This window comes from Neopelma chrysocephalum, unplaced genomic scaffold (genome assembly GCF_003984885.1).
Source record: "Neopelma chrysocephalum unplaced genomic scaffold, ASM398488v2 Primary Assembly neopelma1_43, whole genome shotgun sequence".
Classification (NCBI taxonomy): Eukaryota; Metazoa; Chordata; class Aves; order Passeriformes; family Pipridae; genus Neopelma; species Neopelma chrysocephalum.
The window spans coordinates 1,988,737-2,006,919 of NW_020897702.1; the positions used below are offsets into that span (position 1 = coordinate 1,988,737).

Consider the following 18,183-nt stretch of genomic DNA (forward strand, 5'->3'; position numbering starts at 1 on the left):
GGACTGTGTTGACTCACACACCAATAATACCATATTTGCAAGAATGGGTTTTGATGTGAATTGTCATTGCATAAACAAGCATGAAACACAACTATCTGCACTTAGGTGGCTGGTCTTTAAGTCATTTTCAGTGGTCTCAAGGAGATCAAATCTAATGGAGCAGTCACCACATGTGCAGCAATCAAAACTCCAACCCCACCTCTGCTGTAAAAATGCTAAAATTAACATTGCTTATTACTAATGAAAACAATAATTTTGTATTTATGTTTTATCTAATAAATTTCAATCTTTTCTTTATTAACGTTAACTTCATTTTAAGAGAGAATATTTAACCATGGACAGCTTAGAGTTCACAGGGTATTTCAAAACACCCAAAGAAGAGATTAGAAAATAACAATTCTGCTGGTTGCTCAGTTGATAATTCTTTTAAAGAAAATTATTTAAAAGATATATTAATGGATACATATTTTAATCAATTCATTGTAGTTTGTAATTGATTTTAGTGGGAAATTACTGTAATTTAAGTAATATGTGTAGACTCAAAGGAGCTAAACAACTTGTAGAGTCAGACTCATGATGAGTACACAGTTTGTAGTAATATGCGGATCCAAATGATACATTAGAAATTTTGTGAGTGGCTAAGAAGAAAATATTTCAAAACCATTTTTTATTTCCTATGTTCGAATGATCTGATACTAGCCCATTAAGATCTATGTATCATTTTAATCCTAACAAATAATTATAGGCTTGAGGAATCTACATTTTTATAATTCAACTATTCTTAGGTTAAATTTATCAAGAAAATTAGTTAGAATCCAGAAAAGACCCAAAGTCACACCAACAGGATTTTCTACAGTAGCTAGTACTAAGTCAGATTATCTTTTTCATTAAAGATTTTCCTTACAAATTCACTGTGTTCATGGGTGCATATATGTATGTAGCAAATTTCACTTGTCTTTTACTCTTTAAACAAAAGTTCACATTTCAAAAGAAAAAAACAAACAAAAAACCCCACAAAAACGAATGCTCTTTTTCTTGCTATCATCCTTTCATTCCACTTATCAATTTCCATGGTATTAATAATCTTTAATTTTAAGACTTAAAACAAGGTGATAACTGATAATAAGAGATAATACTATTTCGATTGAGAGCTTTCAGGGCTTTTTCCTTATTAAATAGAATGCTTTTAAATATAAGGATCCCTACACAAGGCTTGATAAGGTGTCAGTGATGTTATGAGGATTTTCATAGTTATGGAAAAAACACAAGAGAAGCCGCAACTGTTTTTTATAATACCTGCCTGGGGAATGCAAGAGCTCCATATGGTTTTCTCTTAAAAACAGAGGTTCTTACCATAAAAGAACAGACTTAGAAGTGAGTGTCACTGGTCTGAGTGGCTTTGGGTGGTTGTTTTTTGGTTTTTTTTAAGGGAAATTATCTCTTTTGGAAAACAAAAGGTTGTTTCAATAACTTAAATGCCCATTCCCTGGAGTTTTTCTGAAAGTATTGTTGCTATGAAGAACAAAGCGGGCAGGCTGATCTATATTCTTTCATCACATGACAGGTCCTTTGCGTGTACTTGAGCATATCCCTGAAACTCTTTCTTCTGTCAATTGGGTAGACACTATGCAGTACTGGGTGGAGCAATTTTTGCATTTTATGCTTGCTTCTTCTTCCGTAGTTGCAGTAAGTCTGCTTAACTTGAAAATCCTAGGAGATAAATACTGATATATATACCAGCCATATAGTCAGCTAGTAAAATCTTGAAGGTAGTAAATTCTACCACCTGATAACACCCTTAAAAACAATCTTTGATTACGTGCAACATTCTGTGAACAACTGTAATAAATATTTTCTATACGGACATGAAAGACTTCAGAACCCTTATACATTATGGCATTTTTAAAGTAATTAGGCCTGAAAGATGGACACTTTTCATATAATTGAAGAAATACACTTCAAACATCTCTCAGCTCTCAGACTATTAATTTATCACGCATCAATGAACGGTGATTACACCAGACATATACACGGCTACTTGAAATTTACCTGAGTTGTGGTAGTTGTCTGGATCTTCCTTATCTCCTTCCCTGCTTCCTTACCATCATCAGATCTTTCTGTATCTGATATTATACTTCCTGCATCAACACTAGGTACAGTTTTGCTACCAGAAGACTCTGTCTCAAGAGTTGTGGCAGTCATTTCAGCATATTCTAATCCTTTAGATGATGAAGACAACTCCCTTTCAGAAATGCTACTCATTCCATCTGAAGTTGTGTGAATCTTGAACTCCTTGTCCTCTATTATATTTGAAGCACAAGTTATATCTACACTACCCGTCATATGAGCAAGCAATCCCAAATCATCATTTACACCAAGATGCATCGGTGTCTCTTGAACATTTGGAATAGAAATGTGATTACTTGAAAGTTCAGGTAGAAGTTTCTCCTCTTGACTAGGTATTTTATCAAAGAGAAATGAGGTATTGTTAGTAGAAGGTTCATCTTTCTCATCAGCCAAAGTTATTAATGGACCATTATCTTTCTCCTCATTCTTCTTAATAATACCCACGCTTCCATGAACATTGTTTTGGAGCTTCTCAACAGCTGCACTATATACATTATCTAGAAGAGATTCAACTTCTACAAGTGCACCATTTTCTCCAGTTACCAGTGTCTCTGGTGATAAATCCATATCATCAAGTTTTACTTCAGTAGCTTCTACTTTTTCAGCTTTTATATCAACTAAAAGATCATGAACTTCCACATGCACTCCTCCTCCCCCGGGTCTCTCAGCAGTTCCAAGCACATCATCTGACACCTTTGAAGCCATGAGCAAGTCCCTTGTATCTGTACTGACGGGGTAATCTGTTTCACTTTCTGGACTCTGACTTTGTGAAAGATCTTCTATCTCTCGAATTTCCATGCCACCTTTTGCTCCAGTTGTCTGAGAGGAAAGACCTGAGATGGTGCTTACATTCCCCTTCTTCCCCTTTTTTATGTTTTCTTCCTCTTGCCTTTGATACTCTTCATACATTTTTGCTAGATATTCCTTGTGAGCCTCATATGTGACCTTAAAAAGAAAGGAATAGATTATGTGGCTGAATATACACGACATGAACTAGGACAAAAATTACAAGAATCTTATTCACACATTACATACAGTTTACAAAGCGTTTAACAAAAAAATGCCATCTTGACATAAATAGCGATAGCCACCAGATGGCACTAAATCACTTTACATTTCGTCTTACTATACTGCTAGTCCCTTTGGGGGAGTTACCAGTAACAAAAAAAAAAAACATCCACAAGCCATTTCTTACCTTGGAATGAGCTATAGAAAGAGTATCCACCCACACTCTCCAGCCTCCCCATTCATATTTTATTGCATGATACAAGAGAATACGGAAAATGTTGTAAACCATCTCTGTGATCTTCTGCTCTTCAGAGTTCTTTGGGTTAATGTATCCCAGAGAAAACATCCAGTCCTGCCACACTGAACACTGAAGTAAACATCTAAAGTGAAATAATTAGGTCAAAATATATCCAAACAAAGCTTCTTTATTTTAACATTATGATGGTTAAGATGGGAGGAATATCTTCTCTGAACATCAATCCAGTGTAGAAATAAACTTAAGAATACTTCAGTATGAATAAAAATTTAAATTATATTCTAAACAGAAGTATTAGTTGCTGACATCAGAAAAGCTACCACAAACCTATTGAATTTATTTTAAATATATTTCATTTAAGAGTATACAAATCTACAGAGAGTATAACAGATTGCTACTACCCAGAAATCAAGAATGAGAAAATACTATTTGCAGTGACATACCTTCTGTTTTCACGGCTATTACTAAAGAGTTTTATCATATCAGACAAGAACAATCGTCGAACTTCCATCAGCTCGGCACTTGGCGTGGAGTTTTTTAACAGCGTTGCCACCACCTTAAGAATCACTTTGAAAGAATAAATTAGTTACATAAAGCACTGTAACAATGTTTAAAAAAAGAAAATAGTTCCTGTCAGGAACTAATGTAAGTAGTCACAGAAAGCTATATGTATTTAAGATACATGAAGGAATTGTTCTCACTTTCTGAACCAAATTATTTTTTGGTTCAGAAAAAAATAAAACCCCACAACCTCTAGGTGATACATTTAACATAAAAACACAATATATTGTCCTTACTTGGATTCTGAATTTTCACTGTCGAATCTGGCTCTGGATGTGGTTTATGAACAACTTGTGTGCATACTTGTTCTGTCAAAATCTAAAACAGAATATTAACTTACTTTTACCATTATTAATTAAACACTACAGCACTTCTTTGTTCATTTTTAAATTTGTTAAGAGCATTTACCATGGCCACACTGTAACTTCATATAAAAAAGTTAGGTAAAATATTTTAATACTTGAAAAATAGAATAAAGCAATTCCTGCACTCAAGGATCAAGATTTTCATGGTTTACAGTGTCTGGTTAACTAACCCTTTAGTTAGTTGACTACATATACAATTATGGTATTTTAAAGATATTTCATTCATATTTCTCATAGTGTTATACATTCACAGTTTAAAAATTTGTTCACAATCTCCATACATCAAAAATTATTCTCATGGATTTCATGCACAGCCAAACCAAATAATTCTTATAAGTGAGTTTACTTTTCTCCACATAGTAAAGAGAAGAGTCAGAGACAGCATTTCATTCAATGACATACATATTTTCTGAGAATACCAATCACAGAAGCTATCAGAAAACTGAATGGAGGATGTAGACTGTGAGACCCAAGTGGCCAAACCATACAAGGTAAGCTTAGATAAGTGCAATAAAAAAGAACCTGATGTCTAAGGCACTGGCTAATAGATGATGTTTTGGTTTTTACAATCATAGTAGAACATTTTCTACATCAAACTCAGACTTAGAACCCCAAAGACCAAGCACTCCTTCAGTCTTCTGTGTCTCCTCTGGAAGCAGTCCTGAGCATCTATCCATTACATCTATTTCTGACTAAAGAAAAATTAAAAATCCTTCTTGTCCATAAGACTTTCAGAAATTGCAAGAGATCCTATTCTAAGTCACCGTTTTAGAAATAATTGAAGATTGGATGTGAAATTTATGCATTTGTAGGCATGAAGACACAGTTTTCAACCAACTTGATGTTGCCAATGTTTTGCTTTAACGAAGTTGCTCATCATCAAAACTGAAGTTTCTACAAGAATCTGGTAGGACAGCCGAATGCTTTGAGGTCATACTCACTCACCTGAAGCAGTTTTTGCTACATAAAAATAGCTGTGTTCACTTATCATTTGACATAGTTAAAAAAGAAAAACAGCACTTTTCAAAGTTTTGTAAACTTCAACGGACGGGCATGAGAAAGAAAAAAAAAAGGAATAGAGAAAGAGGCATCTCTGACTCCAGCACTTTCCATTTCAATGGAAACAAACTCCTCCAAACAATGGAGGAGTAAGAGCAATTAGAGATTTGCAGTAACTTTTTTTTGTGGGGGGGAAAGTAATGAACATCTGAAGTAACAGGATCTCTTCCATCATAAGTGGAAAGTTTTACAGAGCCTGTGGAAAGTTTTACAGAACTTATGTAAAAATTATGACACTGTTAATAAAAACAGTTAAAACATGGCAAAATACATTTTGAACAAAGAAATCCTTTCTTAAAATTTCTAACATTTTCTCAAAAGTCTTGAGAATCTTGTAAAGCACAGATATTTTAAAGTCATACTTTTTACAATAGAGATAAAAATCTTTAATAATTTGTACCTCATAAAGCGTGTTATATGTTGTAACGGTCACTGTATTTGTATGCAGCATCAACCTTTCTCCAAGAAGTGTGAAAAGACTGTGAGTATGCATGATTTCAACCTTTCGCCTGTAAAAGAAAACAAAAACACTAGGCAAATGCCAAGCCTGTTGAACATTTTAAGTAAATGCAACATAAAACCCGAAAGCCAAATATTTTGTTGTTGTACTAAAAAGCTCCCAAACTTGTTATTCTGTAAATATGAGGAAACAAACACTATTTATGATATTTCCCAATATGAACACAATTGTAGCAATACACAAAGGTTCTCAGACAGTAATATTGTATTTAGGATGGGCTTTTGTATAAAATAAATCACACACCTTTCTCTACCCTCCATGATTTTCATGGTGGAAAAAGACAAAGTAATCCCTTTCTATCTTACCCAGTCTAAGAAAGTTCAAGATGTTCATAGGCTGTCTAAAATGTGATCCTGAAAAGTTATGAAATTCCACGTGATTGAAGTGAACTTCATATCTAGTATTAAAAACTACTCAAATCTTTAAAAAGTGGAGAACAGCTCAGATCAATGAATTCCATCTGTCCCCAAACCCTACTGTTTTAAAATTAGATATAGCATCACAAATAAACAGAGTACTTCTCATACTTTGTATCATTAAATTTACCTACTACTATAATGAATATGAAATAAAAAACATTATTCAAACTAATTAACAATCTATATAAAAGTAGAAGAAAAATATTAAATAATATAAGGTACAGTAAAGTTTCTGAAAATTTTATGCATTCAAAAGATATGAAACTGTCTTCTGATTACCAATGAAAATAACACAGGTTTAAATTACATAGATCTATTCTAGAACTTTTGAAATGAATATATTATATTATAATTTTCAAATAACCACAAAAAAGAGTGGCAACAACTTACACCAGTGTGTACTCTTCTGTGCACAAAAGGGAGTTCATGAGTTACTTATGAGAAAATGTACATGTATTCAATCTTGTATGCTTTGATTTAGCAGATGAAAGACGACTTTCACTGGAAGGTTTAAATGTGCGGATAAAAACCAAAAGTAAACAATGGACTATGATTTCAAGCAGTGACATAGAAAGAATCAAATATAGCAGAGAAGGAAGAGAACAGGATTTTGTCAACTGTTAAAGTCAGGCAAATTAGTCCATCATCACAGATAACAAAGAAAAATCAATTAGGTTATTCAGGTCCTCATCTAACACTTTACTGGTCACTTCTCCCGAGAATCAATTACTTCCACTGTATAGCTTCATCTGTGATGCATATATATGAACTACAGAAATGGTAATTGGTTTTGTACCTGCACATTTGTTATAATACTGTATCGGTTAAGATTTCATAAATCATGTAATATCTCTTCATGCAATTCTGCTTTAGTGTATTAAAATACAATGCCTGCTTCCTGTGAAACTGTGAAACAGAAATATAAGTGCTTCGTAATTTTACGTAGTTAATAATTTTACGTAGTTAATAATTTTATATAGTTTATAATTTTATAATTGCTTAGAATTTCCTGTGCCGATGCCTTAAACTTGTGTTCGGTTTCCCACATTCCTGTCGTTGACTTCAATTTTATAAAATCATGCGTATGCACATATATGTATGTTCACAAACAGGCACACTTCACAAGCACTAGCTGTAAGATATGAAATGGGGGAGGAATCTTGCTGAAATCTATATAAAATATGCAAATTTGGAGATGTTCAGAGATCTGAAAATTTTAAAAACCTCTGAAAGTTACACAGAATATTCAAGTGGGTTTCAAGTACTCCAATTACATGAAAAAAGAAATTTAAATTTAGGCTAAGTACATATGTTCATTCAACAATGGAAACTACATTGATATATCCATAATTGCAAGTAGGTGCTAAGGAATGGGAAGTGAAATTTCAGCTTCTGAAAATCCTCACTTTTCTTTTTCTGTAACACTCAACCAAAATACTTTGCTACTTGATTTTCTGGATAAACAATAAATATAGTAAACAAATGTACTTATCTGGACACAACCAGGCTCTGACAAGTCAAACCTTCATCTGGTGTATCTTACTTAATTCAACTCCTATTAATGTGAATGATTTTTAGTAAGTAATGTTTGAAAAGCCCTTGGAGATTCTTGAGTGGTCTATCAATTTGCTTTATTATTTCCCAGAACACTATTTGACTGGCTGGATCCGAAAAGAAAAATCCCATTTAGGAGCATATTCTCAGCTGTCTTTCAATTATCATGGCTAGGCTTTGCGAACGAAGTCATACTTTATTGATCTTACTGAGAAAAGCATGTCTAGCAGTACCACACTCTGGCTGGACTCCTACCCCCTTTCCCTTCTAAGGAGGCTTACATGATGAAGTCTGTGAAGCACGTGGTTAATTTTTATACTACACAGCATTCCAATGAAACGTTGTTTTGGGCTAATCCCAGCAGAAAGTTTAACATCACATGTAGACAGGGAAAAATGAGCAACAGCAGGCTACACGGCACTTCATGCTTGTTAATGCTTTCTTGACTCCATATTATGAAAGATGAGACTAAGTACACCTATTTCATGACATCTGGTCTTTTTAAACGTGATTATTTGTTGCTGCCATATATTCTATGTATTTCTTGCATAGAGGTATGTCCTTAACTCCTTTTTTAAATACTGCTTGCTTGATTTGCTTCTTTTCCTTCTGAAACTTTCCCATGTCAATAACATGTTCTGCTATTTAGTTTTTTCCATCCTTTTAAAGCTATTTTTAAAAGTACTGCCTAGAAAATTTTATTGCAATGACACTGATAATTCCAGAAACAAATTTTTGATCACAATCATATGTTTCCTGTTGACCTTATCTGAACACGCAATATACAGTTATAAAATGTATTTTTAGAAAATGTTTTTCCTTTGTTAAGACTTGAGTTTCACCACATCGTTTATTTGGAAATCAACGTATCATTTCAAACATCATAGTAATAGCAAGTTAAATGGAAAAATCCATTTTATCCCAAAGGCAACAGTGTGTAAATTATTAATCAGAAAATCTAACAATTTTAAGTAATTTCTAAAGACCGTCAAAGAATATATAGTAATTATGACAAAAAGACAAGAATTGTGAACTTAAATACACCACTATAAAAATTTTAAAACCACACTTACTTATGACCCAAATGTTTAAGAAAATATCCAAGGACCTTCAAGGCTTGCACCCATATACTTTCACTCTTGGAAGCCAGTAACTTATAAATTACTCTGAAAAAGAAATTCAATAAGATTATTACTGAACATTACATATATAGATTGTATTTCACTAAACAGGGGGTTTTATTGAGAAATAAAATGGTAAAGATAGCAACATACACAAAATGGAAGGATATACTGAAAGAATCAAGCACAACATAAGAGTTTGATTATGAATTCTTGAGATTGGGGACATGGTGTCTTTTAGTTCAGTTGAATGTTTTATAACAGAAAGTGCCATCTTACACTTCTATCTTGGAACGATCAAATAAAAGACAGTCTGAGCAGTTGTAGCTTAAGACAAGAGAAGCACACTGGAACACATAAGGTTATATCCTGGAGTTTCTTAGAGTACCTGGATGCTAGTGAAAATCTTGTTTTTTTACACCCTTCTGTTTTTAAATCCTGGATTAAAAAAAGGTCTCAATAATGAACTGATTTAATTATTACATATTTAATTAATACGATAGGTTTAAGCACAATTTCTGAAGTTTTTCAGAAAGGAAACCAGCCTTTATCTGAAGGCACCAAAAGACAGAAAACACTACCTTTCCCCTGGGCTACTCTTCAACAAAGTTTTGAATTTATATTTTAGTTTCTTATTAGAATTAGCTTTGCTTCAGCTTTTAGACATTCTTTCTAGTCTTTCTCCATTAAAAAGTGCTTTAGCAGACACTATCTTCCTCTTTTGAAAGGACTTACGCTATTATCAAATGACCTCTGAGGCTGAGGCTTTTGTCCTCTGATAACCTAAGCAAATGAACACCTAATTCTATGTAAGGTTTTTGTTTCTTTTTTTAATACTTAAATGTTGCAATTCTGTGCATTCTTCCCAGTTTTTCAACACAAACTTTTAAACACAAAGACTGCACAGAGTTTGAATATTGGTACTACTAATGCTACATAAAGATGTCTTCAGTCTTCCAGATCAGTCCTACCCTCTTCAAAAGGTGTCAGGAATAGAATTCTGCCTGAATACAAACTACAGGCAGAAAGGAAATTCCTAACCATGAGTACAAGGTGTCTTCCCTTCAATTAGCATTGTCATTCAAACAGTTTTAAGTACACGTATTTATACAAAGATCTTAGTATTTAGGCAAAATTAATCTTGACTTCATCAAGTAGTAGATGTTGTGTGGGTTTCTTTTCCTTTTTTCAAGTCCCTTGCATTTTCCAAAGTATTTTCAGAACAGCACAAAATAAAATTCCATAGTAAATATTAATTTATTACATGAAAAGTATTTGTCCCTGAAAAAGATTTGTATTACCAAATTAGGCATAAATAAACAAACAACCCCCCCCCACACTTCTCTGGGAATTATCAGTTATTAATTTCACTGTCAAAAAGATAAACACCTGAATTCCACTCTTTTCAAAGAAAATTTGAGTGGCCAGGGCAGAATTTATCTTTTCCTCTTCTTCTCCCTAGAAAATGTTAAACATACCAAGAAAGAATATTCAGAATTATTCTGAGGTAGATACTCGGCTTTTTGATGCATCTTGTTAATTATATATTCTATTTGAGATTAAGAAGCAAGTACAACAATACATTTACCTTGAAATATCATCATGATAATCTTTAGTGGAAAGTCTTGTTTCCTCCAACCTATTGTAACCACTCATTTTGTCAAAAAATAAAGTCTAAGTTAATAAAATTGAAGTTTGAAAGATCAGCAAGTGTGATATTTATGTGAAAAAGAAGCAAACTGGAGAGTGATGACACTGGAACTACTTTTATTGTATTTTCTGACTTCACAGTCTTACCGTATCCCATTCCTCTGATCAAAGGCAGGTATCATGGATGCTGGATGTTCGGACATTAGTGCCACTAGCAGCTGCAGCACATCATGAATATTTTCATCCTGTATGACAAGCATCAGTGTTATTCTACAAACTAACTGCAACAGCAAGCTTCCCATAGTGCTGGCACAATTGGTAACAGTAAAAGATAAGTAATTATAGAAATGTACCTCATGCATTGTTAGCAAGTAATTTAATATGCTCTGCAGCTCATCTTCTTTAACTCCTCGATCCTAAAAGAAAAACAAAAGGAGGGACATCATTCAGAGAAAATACATTCTTCGTTTGCTCAAGCAAAATTTGGACCAAATCAAATAACCTTACAGCTTTTCTATTTAAATTTAAAAGACTAAATTCTCACAATCATTCCACTGCTTTTCCTTATCACATTGGCAATTCAAAACAGTATGAGGTCAGTCTTCTGTCCTTAAAGAAAGGATTCTTATAGTGTGCGCCCTCAGATACTACAAACTATTACTGTCACTCCTCCAATTTTGGAGACAAAACAGAAAAAACAGGCAGAAAAGGTCAAGCCAGAAAATACTGGTTTTCAATCTAGTCTCAAATGGAAGATTATATCTCAAAGGCTAGTGCTCAGCTGTAACAGGGAGGAAGAGTCCTACACCACTTCAACCAGTGGTAGAAGCAACAAGAAGGTTAAAGCAACTACTAACTTAACAATTGCTGTTACCTTTTTCATTTGATCAATTTAATAAATCTAATGTAATCTAATCTAATTAATTTAATAAAAATTATTTAATAATTATTATTTTAAATATATTTTGATGTCAAATATAAACATATGTGATGGTTTCAGTCTAGGCCTTCCTGGAGACCAGCTTGTAACCAGGAAGGAACTAGGGAAGTGACAAAGGAAGTATTCCATGCTATTCCTTTACGTAACCTGGGGTATAAATAGGGCATAGATAAGAGAGCTCGCTCTCTTCTCTTCCAGTGAGGTTCGAGAACAGTAGATCCGTACGTGGTCCTGCTTATCTGAAGTTGAGGCCTGTATCAACTGCTGTTATCTGCCACGCGTGAGGGGAGAGTGCTGGGCCGCGTCCAGCCGTCCTGCTTCTCTCAAGGGAAGTGGTGAGATTTTGCCAGTTCTTCAGTTTGCTGGTTACCGGGTTTTTAGATCGTGTAGACCTGTTTTGTTTCAGTCCCTTTTCATCCTATTTTATCCTTTTTCCCTTCTCCCTTCTCCTCTTCCCTTTTAGAAGCTATTTGGGGTTTCTGGGGTTATAGGTATATAATATTCTCACTGTATATATCTGTTTCATATGTAAAATAAATATTTTTGCTATAGCTTTGGCTGCTTGGTTTTTTTTCTTTCCTCTCTGGGAAGCAGACCCTGTTGTCAAGTTTCAGAGACTTGGCGGGAAGCCAGCTTGAAACTTGCACAACATATTAATAATTTTAAAAATATATATGGCAGAGCTTGGTGAGGTAATAAGAAATATTGTATGGATTTACCATCTTTATGCTGATTAGAAGTAAGCGCATGAACATTAAAACTGACCAGAAACAGATACAATACCTGACAGGTATTACCTATTTTCTACTGTGAAAGATTCTATTACACGTATATAACACATCTGAATGTTTTCCCTCTGGAATAGATTACATTACCTTCAATATAAGTTGTTTCAAGAACAGAAGCATAAATGCCCTTAGCGATATGATTTCTTTCTGGGAGGGTCGAGGACCATCTGGAAGAAGCAAAATATGGCACTTTTAAATATAAACTAAGTCTTTTAATGACCGTAGCTTCTTAAGGAAATCACAATTCCCACAGTAGATTTCGTGGTCTACTCTTACATAAAAGTTCACATATGCAAATTATATCATTTATAACCTTTCAGAATCACATTTTTCAACAGTGATATACTTAAGTATAACTGATGTTCCACCTGGAAAAAAAGGAAATCCATATTCAATTTTATTTATTTTTTTAAAGACACACGAAGATAAAAGATAGGAATAAGATGATAGTAATAGATAGATAGCAATATGTGATAACAACTTGGAACGACTAAGCCACCATGCTAAATATTATCTAAATGAAGTCACTATGCTAAATACCATCTGAATGAAAACCAATAAAGAAAATTTATTTACTGTTTATTAATCTTTGTGACCATTAATGCATATAGATAATTCAGTGTCAGCGTCACTCAGAAACTGATAATCAGTACTGCTAAAGACTAAAACCAAGCCCAAATCAAAACAACTACATGCTTTTAAGATCCAGTACAGCAACCAGAAGTTCCTAATAGAAAATAGCAACATTCTTGTTAATTGGCAAAGAGAAAGGATGTCTCCTTTATCCCACACCAGGATGAGTCACTAAAGCACTTCCTGCTTTTAGATTCTTTATGTATGTATTTATCACAGATAGTCCCTGATTTGCGTCATATTTTTTTAAATATACACTCATAACAAGAGTTAGCTAGCTTTACTCAGACAAAAATAAATGAAAAAAACCCACCATTATCCAATTCTTCCCTGCAGCATAGAGCAATTATAGAGGCATAAACCAGAAATAATTAAGAAGGAATAAGTAAACATATTCACAGAGTTAAGTACAGTCAGTACAGGTGTGGGAAAAAAACCCAAAACAAAACAAAAAAAATCCAACAAAAATGATTGGGAGCTTTGAATTACAAAAATAATGATTTCTAATTCTGTCTCTGGAAATAAAACATCGTGTTATCAGTTCTACCAGCAACCAAATGTAACATTCTTCCATCTGTTTTGATTTTTCTTAATATGTGAAAAACAGTGATTTTTCTATTCCTTTACATTAATATGACATGATACAGATAGCAGAATCTGATCTCCATGAATACATAAATAAAATCGCATCTTATGTGGGTCACAGAAGGACCTATTTTTCTTACTGCTGTAAAGCTAATGAGAACTCAGTTCCACTTTAACCCAACCCTTGAAATAACTCTGTGCAACTCTTTCTATCCACAAAAACTATAACTAATTTCTCCTTATAATAATTTTCATAAATCCCACTTCTACAATTCATGTTCAAAAATACTGGACATGAAGAATGTTCTTGAAAACTCTGTTTAATGTGAGATCACTTGTACATGATCCTCTCTATCAGGAGGCATGATGCTACTCATAAAGGTCCATTCACAGTAAGAGTTGTGAAGCACACAGGAAGCACTAGTAGAGAAACAGAAGTGCTTGGCCATTCAGGTCAAGAGTTAACTACACTACACAGTAGTCTGGAACTTAAATACACATTTCTCTCATACAACACAGACTCCCCAGGGAAGTGGTCACAGCACCAAGTCTATCTGAGTTCAAGAAGTGTTTGGACTGTGCCCTCAGGCACATGGTGTGATTCTTGGTGTGTCCTGTACAGGGCCAGGAGTTGGACTGGATGATCCTGATGGATCTATGATTCTATGATTCTATGAACTATGAACAATGAAGCAGCAAGTATTTCGTACAACGCAACAGAACAGGGTCCAAAATTGCAGTTTAGTACAATACATTTCTGACACTTGTTAACACTGAGAATCCTAAATTATTTTCTCTTAGGAAGAAAACTTCACAATATTTACTTTACTCTTCTGTTATTTTATGCCTTCTCACTGATGGCCCATCAGTATTTCCAGAGAATGCCATGCAGTTGGAAAGTAATTCCAGTGAAGACTTGTCAAGGCATAAATATCCTGGTGGGCTCTAATGACTTCTCTCTTAAACTTGCAGAAATTGAACACCAAATTAATTCAGAAACATGGAGGATTTTTTAAAGAGCAAAAATATTTTAATTTTCTTTCAAAAGGTTAATAAAGAAATTAAACTATCCAATAGTTAGTAGACATCCAAAGATGAAAATAAAAAAGTGTGTTTAAATTTTTCTCTATTGCTTTGATATTAAAATAGATGTATTTTGCTCCTTCAGAAAGACAATTACAGCTTGGCTAATCTTTAAATATCAGTCTAGAGTATATCTTGAAAAGACAAAACATCAAAGACAACGACTGATAGCAGAATGCTAAGATGTCTCTGGCAGCTTGAAGTATCATTGAAATGCTCCATCTACCATCTACCAATAGCAAGATAGAGTTGACTATCTCCTCACTTATCCTCTTATTCATTTCCCAAATCCACAAAAAGAAATAATTCAGAATGAAGTTATATATTTTAGATAATTTTCACTCCATTGCCTCTTTGCTGTGTGTTTAGATACTGCAACTGCTGGGCAAGCCTATTATCCTTATTCCATATGATTTAACAAAATATTAAAGGCATGCATGTGGCAAATCAAGAAAAATAGCTATAACCACAGTTCAAGTTTAAAAAAGAAGTAATAAAATTCAGTCATTCTTTCCTGTGCAAATTGGTTTGACTTTTTATGCTCCTTTTAAATTTAAAACAAACAACACCAAAAGAAAAGTATAACTTGTCACTTTAAACAGATAACTCACCTTCACTATGTGGATCTATACCTAAAATACAAAACCTACTAAATATAATTATTGAGCAAGGTGATAATTTCACATTTTGAGACAGTGTTTCTAATACTTCAGAAGGAAAAAAAAAGACCAATATGAATTCAGTATTCTGAATCCAAGAAGAAATATCACAATGAAACAGGAAACCAATAACAAAAGAGAAGATACAACCCCAAATTTAAAATAAGTATTTGAGCCTTTTAAATAATTCAAAGTACTTATACCTCCCATTTTATAAGCTTAATACTAGGAGAAACAAGGGGAAAACTAATTTTTAAAAGAAAACTGCACTAGCCAAATGGGAAACTTCAAGGGATACTAAACTGTCAGTACAGAAAATTCACCCACTTTGTGCTTTATTAACACAGAGGAAGGCAATAAAACCCTGAAGCAGAGCAACTGTCTGCAGGTAATAGTAAATCAAACTACTAATATTAAAAAGTGTTTAAGTATTGCCACATAAAAAAGGATATGCCTAGAAGACAAGAAAACATCACACCACCAAAATGTCTGCATGAACAAGCTTACTTTCTAATATGACAGCAAATTATATGAAGGCGCTATAGCACATGAAGTCAAATTTTGGATATTGGCAAGATTTCCACTTAAGTCTTCTTCAGATCTGAAAAGCCTCATGTCAAGTCAGTTTGGTTTCAGCTGCCATTTATTCACATGATGACATTTTTCTGTTTCATACAGTAAAATTAGTGTTCATAGACAATGGGTCCTCTTCTTCCATTCTGAGACACCAAATGCTACTTAAAATGCAGCAAATCTAACATTCACCTAATTGTGTTTTTACAGTGTAAGTTTCTTGCTTTAACAAATTACTTTTTTATACATTATTTTACATTGTAACAAATTATAAACTTGCTGGTTACATGTGGCAGAAGTGGCTGTATGCAGGCTAATAAAAATCAGCACAAAACCAAAATCCTGGAAGAGTTAACTTTTTCAAAATACTAGGATTGGTGCATCAGGTAAAGAAAATCAATGTAATAAGCTGGCGATAAAACATTTTGAAAAGTTTTCAGGAATTTTACCAATTGAGAGTAAATCTAGTGGATTTGATAAAAATCTAATAAGAAATTAAGTTAATGTAAAATTAAATTTAGCAACCCATCACCTCAGCAATTATTATATTTCCCCAATCATTTGCTTGCAAATTACCACAGTTATTACAGCTATCTTAGTCAGAAGCAGAAGTTATCCGTGAAACAATAGCAAAAAGAATCCTAGTGCTGATTTGCACAGAGAAAATTCCACAGTTGTTCTGGGTTTTCACATCCATTGCAATGTCACTGGTCTTTCTCTCTGATACACTGACATTCTTCAACTCAAGGAAAGCCATTTTTACAGATAGAAAAGAGAATGCTACAAAACACTTCTTTAAAGTTATACCAATTACAGGGGACTTTCTGTAGTCTAAGACACAGGGAGGAAAGAAGAGGATAAGGAACAAGGAAAAAAGCAGATATTAACCTTTAAAAAGTCAAATTTATTTATAAATCTAACTAAAGAAAAAAATGAAAACATTCAGATACAGTGGGTAAAACCACATTTTTTGAAAACATGCATGTCCTCACAGCTTATCAAACACCTTCCCAACTACTGTATGAAGGCCTTAAAAATTGTGATATTTGTTGTCAAACTGCTACACCAAGCAACCACTAATTTGCACTGTCTGATTACCTTTCAGGGACTGACCTAGTTGCCTTCCTGAGAAAAAAAAGAATTTTGTCTGGAATTAACACAAATGAGAAGACAAGGTAATATACCCTTAAACAGGTAAGAATAAAAGAGGAGGTAGGGAAGTAAACCAGTCATATATATGCTAATTTAGAGTTAACTGATTCATTTGTCATGCCTAATTTTGTGTCCTTGTGTACCTCATGCCTTCTGTTCAGATTTTGATGAATACACTATCTACTTTTTTGCTGCTATTCAACCGGCAGTACACATACAAATACTCCAAAAATACAGCTAACTGTGGAGAGGAAGATCCGGGGAGATAAAACAACCCATACTTCCTACAGAAAGAAATGTTACTGATTCCACTAAAGAGCAAGCCTAGCCAGAGGGAAACAGTTTGTAATCTGCAGTACATTTTCAAAGTGTTGTTAGGTAGTAGTATCACAACACAGAAGTATGCGAATTTTTAAATTAAAACCAAAACAAAACTACCAGAAGAAAAAGCAAGCAAATAAAACACACACACACACAAAGTCAAAAAACCAACCAAACAAAAAACCCCCCCAAAATTCCCCAAAAGAATGACAGCCATAACCAATAGACAGTATTATTAAATTTACAGTCTCAAAATAGTTAAGCAATTTTCCAGGTCTCTATCTCGGTGTAAATATGGTTGACACCTGAAAACTTCACCTCCCAACAGTTGGTCATTCAACAGTCAGAAACATAATGTATATATTATAAACTGATCAGCTGAGTTTTAAACATCCTAATTCCTCATTGAGCTCACATATGGTTAACCTGTCTGATGGTAAAACTGTACCTATGCAACACAGCAGTGTAACTATCAACAGAGTAGAGCTCTGAAAGCATGCAGCTGGATAATGACAGTACCAGGGTAGGATTCAGCTCATCCTGACTTCAGACACCTACAGTGTAGTTCCCACATGTGAAACCAGCTTCTAACCTTCCACTGAGGTCAGTGGAAATCTAATCAATAGAGCCAATGCTGTCTAGAAAACAACGACTTATCAAGTCTCTGTCAACTAGGGGTAGGACACAGATTCCGAAACATACTTACCAGTGTGAATTGACATGCCATAAAGCTTGCAAAATCTCTACCCATAATAAGCAAATGCAAAATATCTATCTAAAACAAGCAAATACGATGTTGTGTGCACAGG

General features: G+C 33.9%; 1 protein-coding gene across 1 annotated transcript in view; it reads right to left on the minus strand.

The window, feature by feature from the left end:
* NBEA (neurobeachin) overlaps positions 1 to 18,183 on the minus strand; it is a 451,136-nt gene that overhangs the window by 300,446 nt on the left and 132,507 nt on the right. Inside the window, exons 14-22 of the mRNA XM_027677697.1 lie at positions 12,456 to 12,535; positions 10,994 to 11,056; positions 10,788 to 10,885; positions 8,943 to 9,035; positions 5,777 to 5,885; positions 4,189 to 4,270; positions 3,835 to 3,958; positions 3,323 to 3,515; positions 2,050 to 3,072 (exon numbers count right to left, since the gene is read on the minus strand). Of these exons, the coding sequence (XP_027533498.1) occupies positions 2,050 to 3,072; positions 3,323 to 3,515; positions 3,835 to 3,958; positions 4,189 to 4,270; positions 5,777 to 5,885; positions 8,943 to 9,035; positions 10,788 to 10,885; positions 10,994 to 11,056; positions 12,456 to 12,535 (1,865 nt within the window). The remainder of the gene's footprint in view (positions 1 to 2,049; positions 3,073 to 3,322; positions 3,516 to 3,834; positions 3,959 to 4,188; positions 4,271 to 5,776; positions 5,886 to 8,942; positions 9,036 to 10,787; positions 10,886 to 10,993; positions 11,057 to 12,455; positions 12,536 to 18,183) is intronic.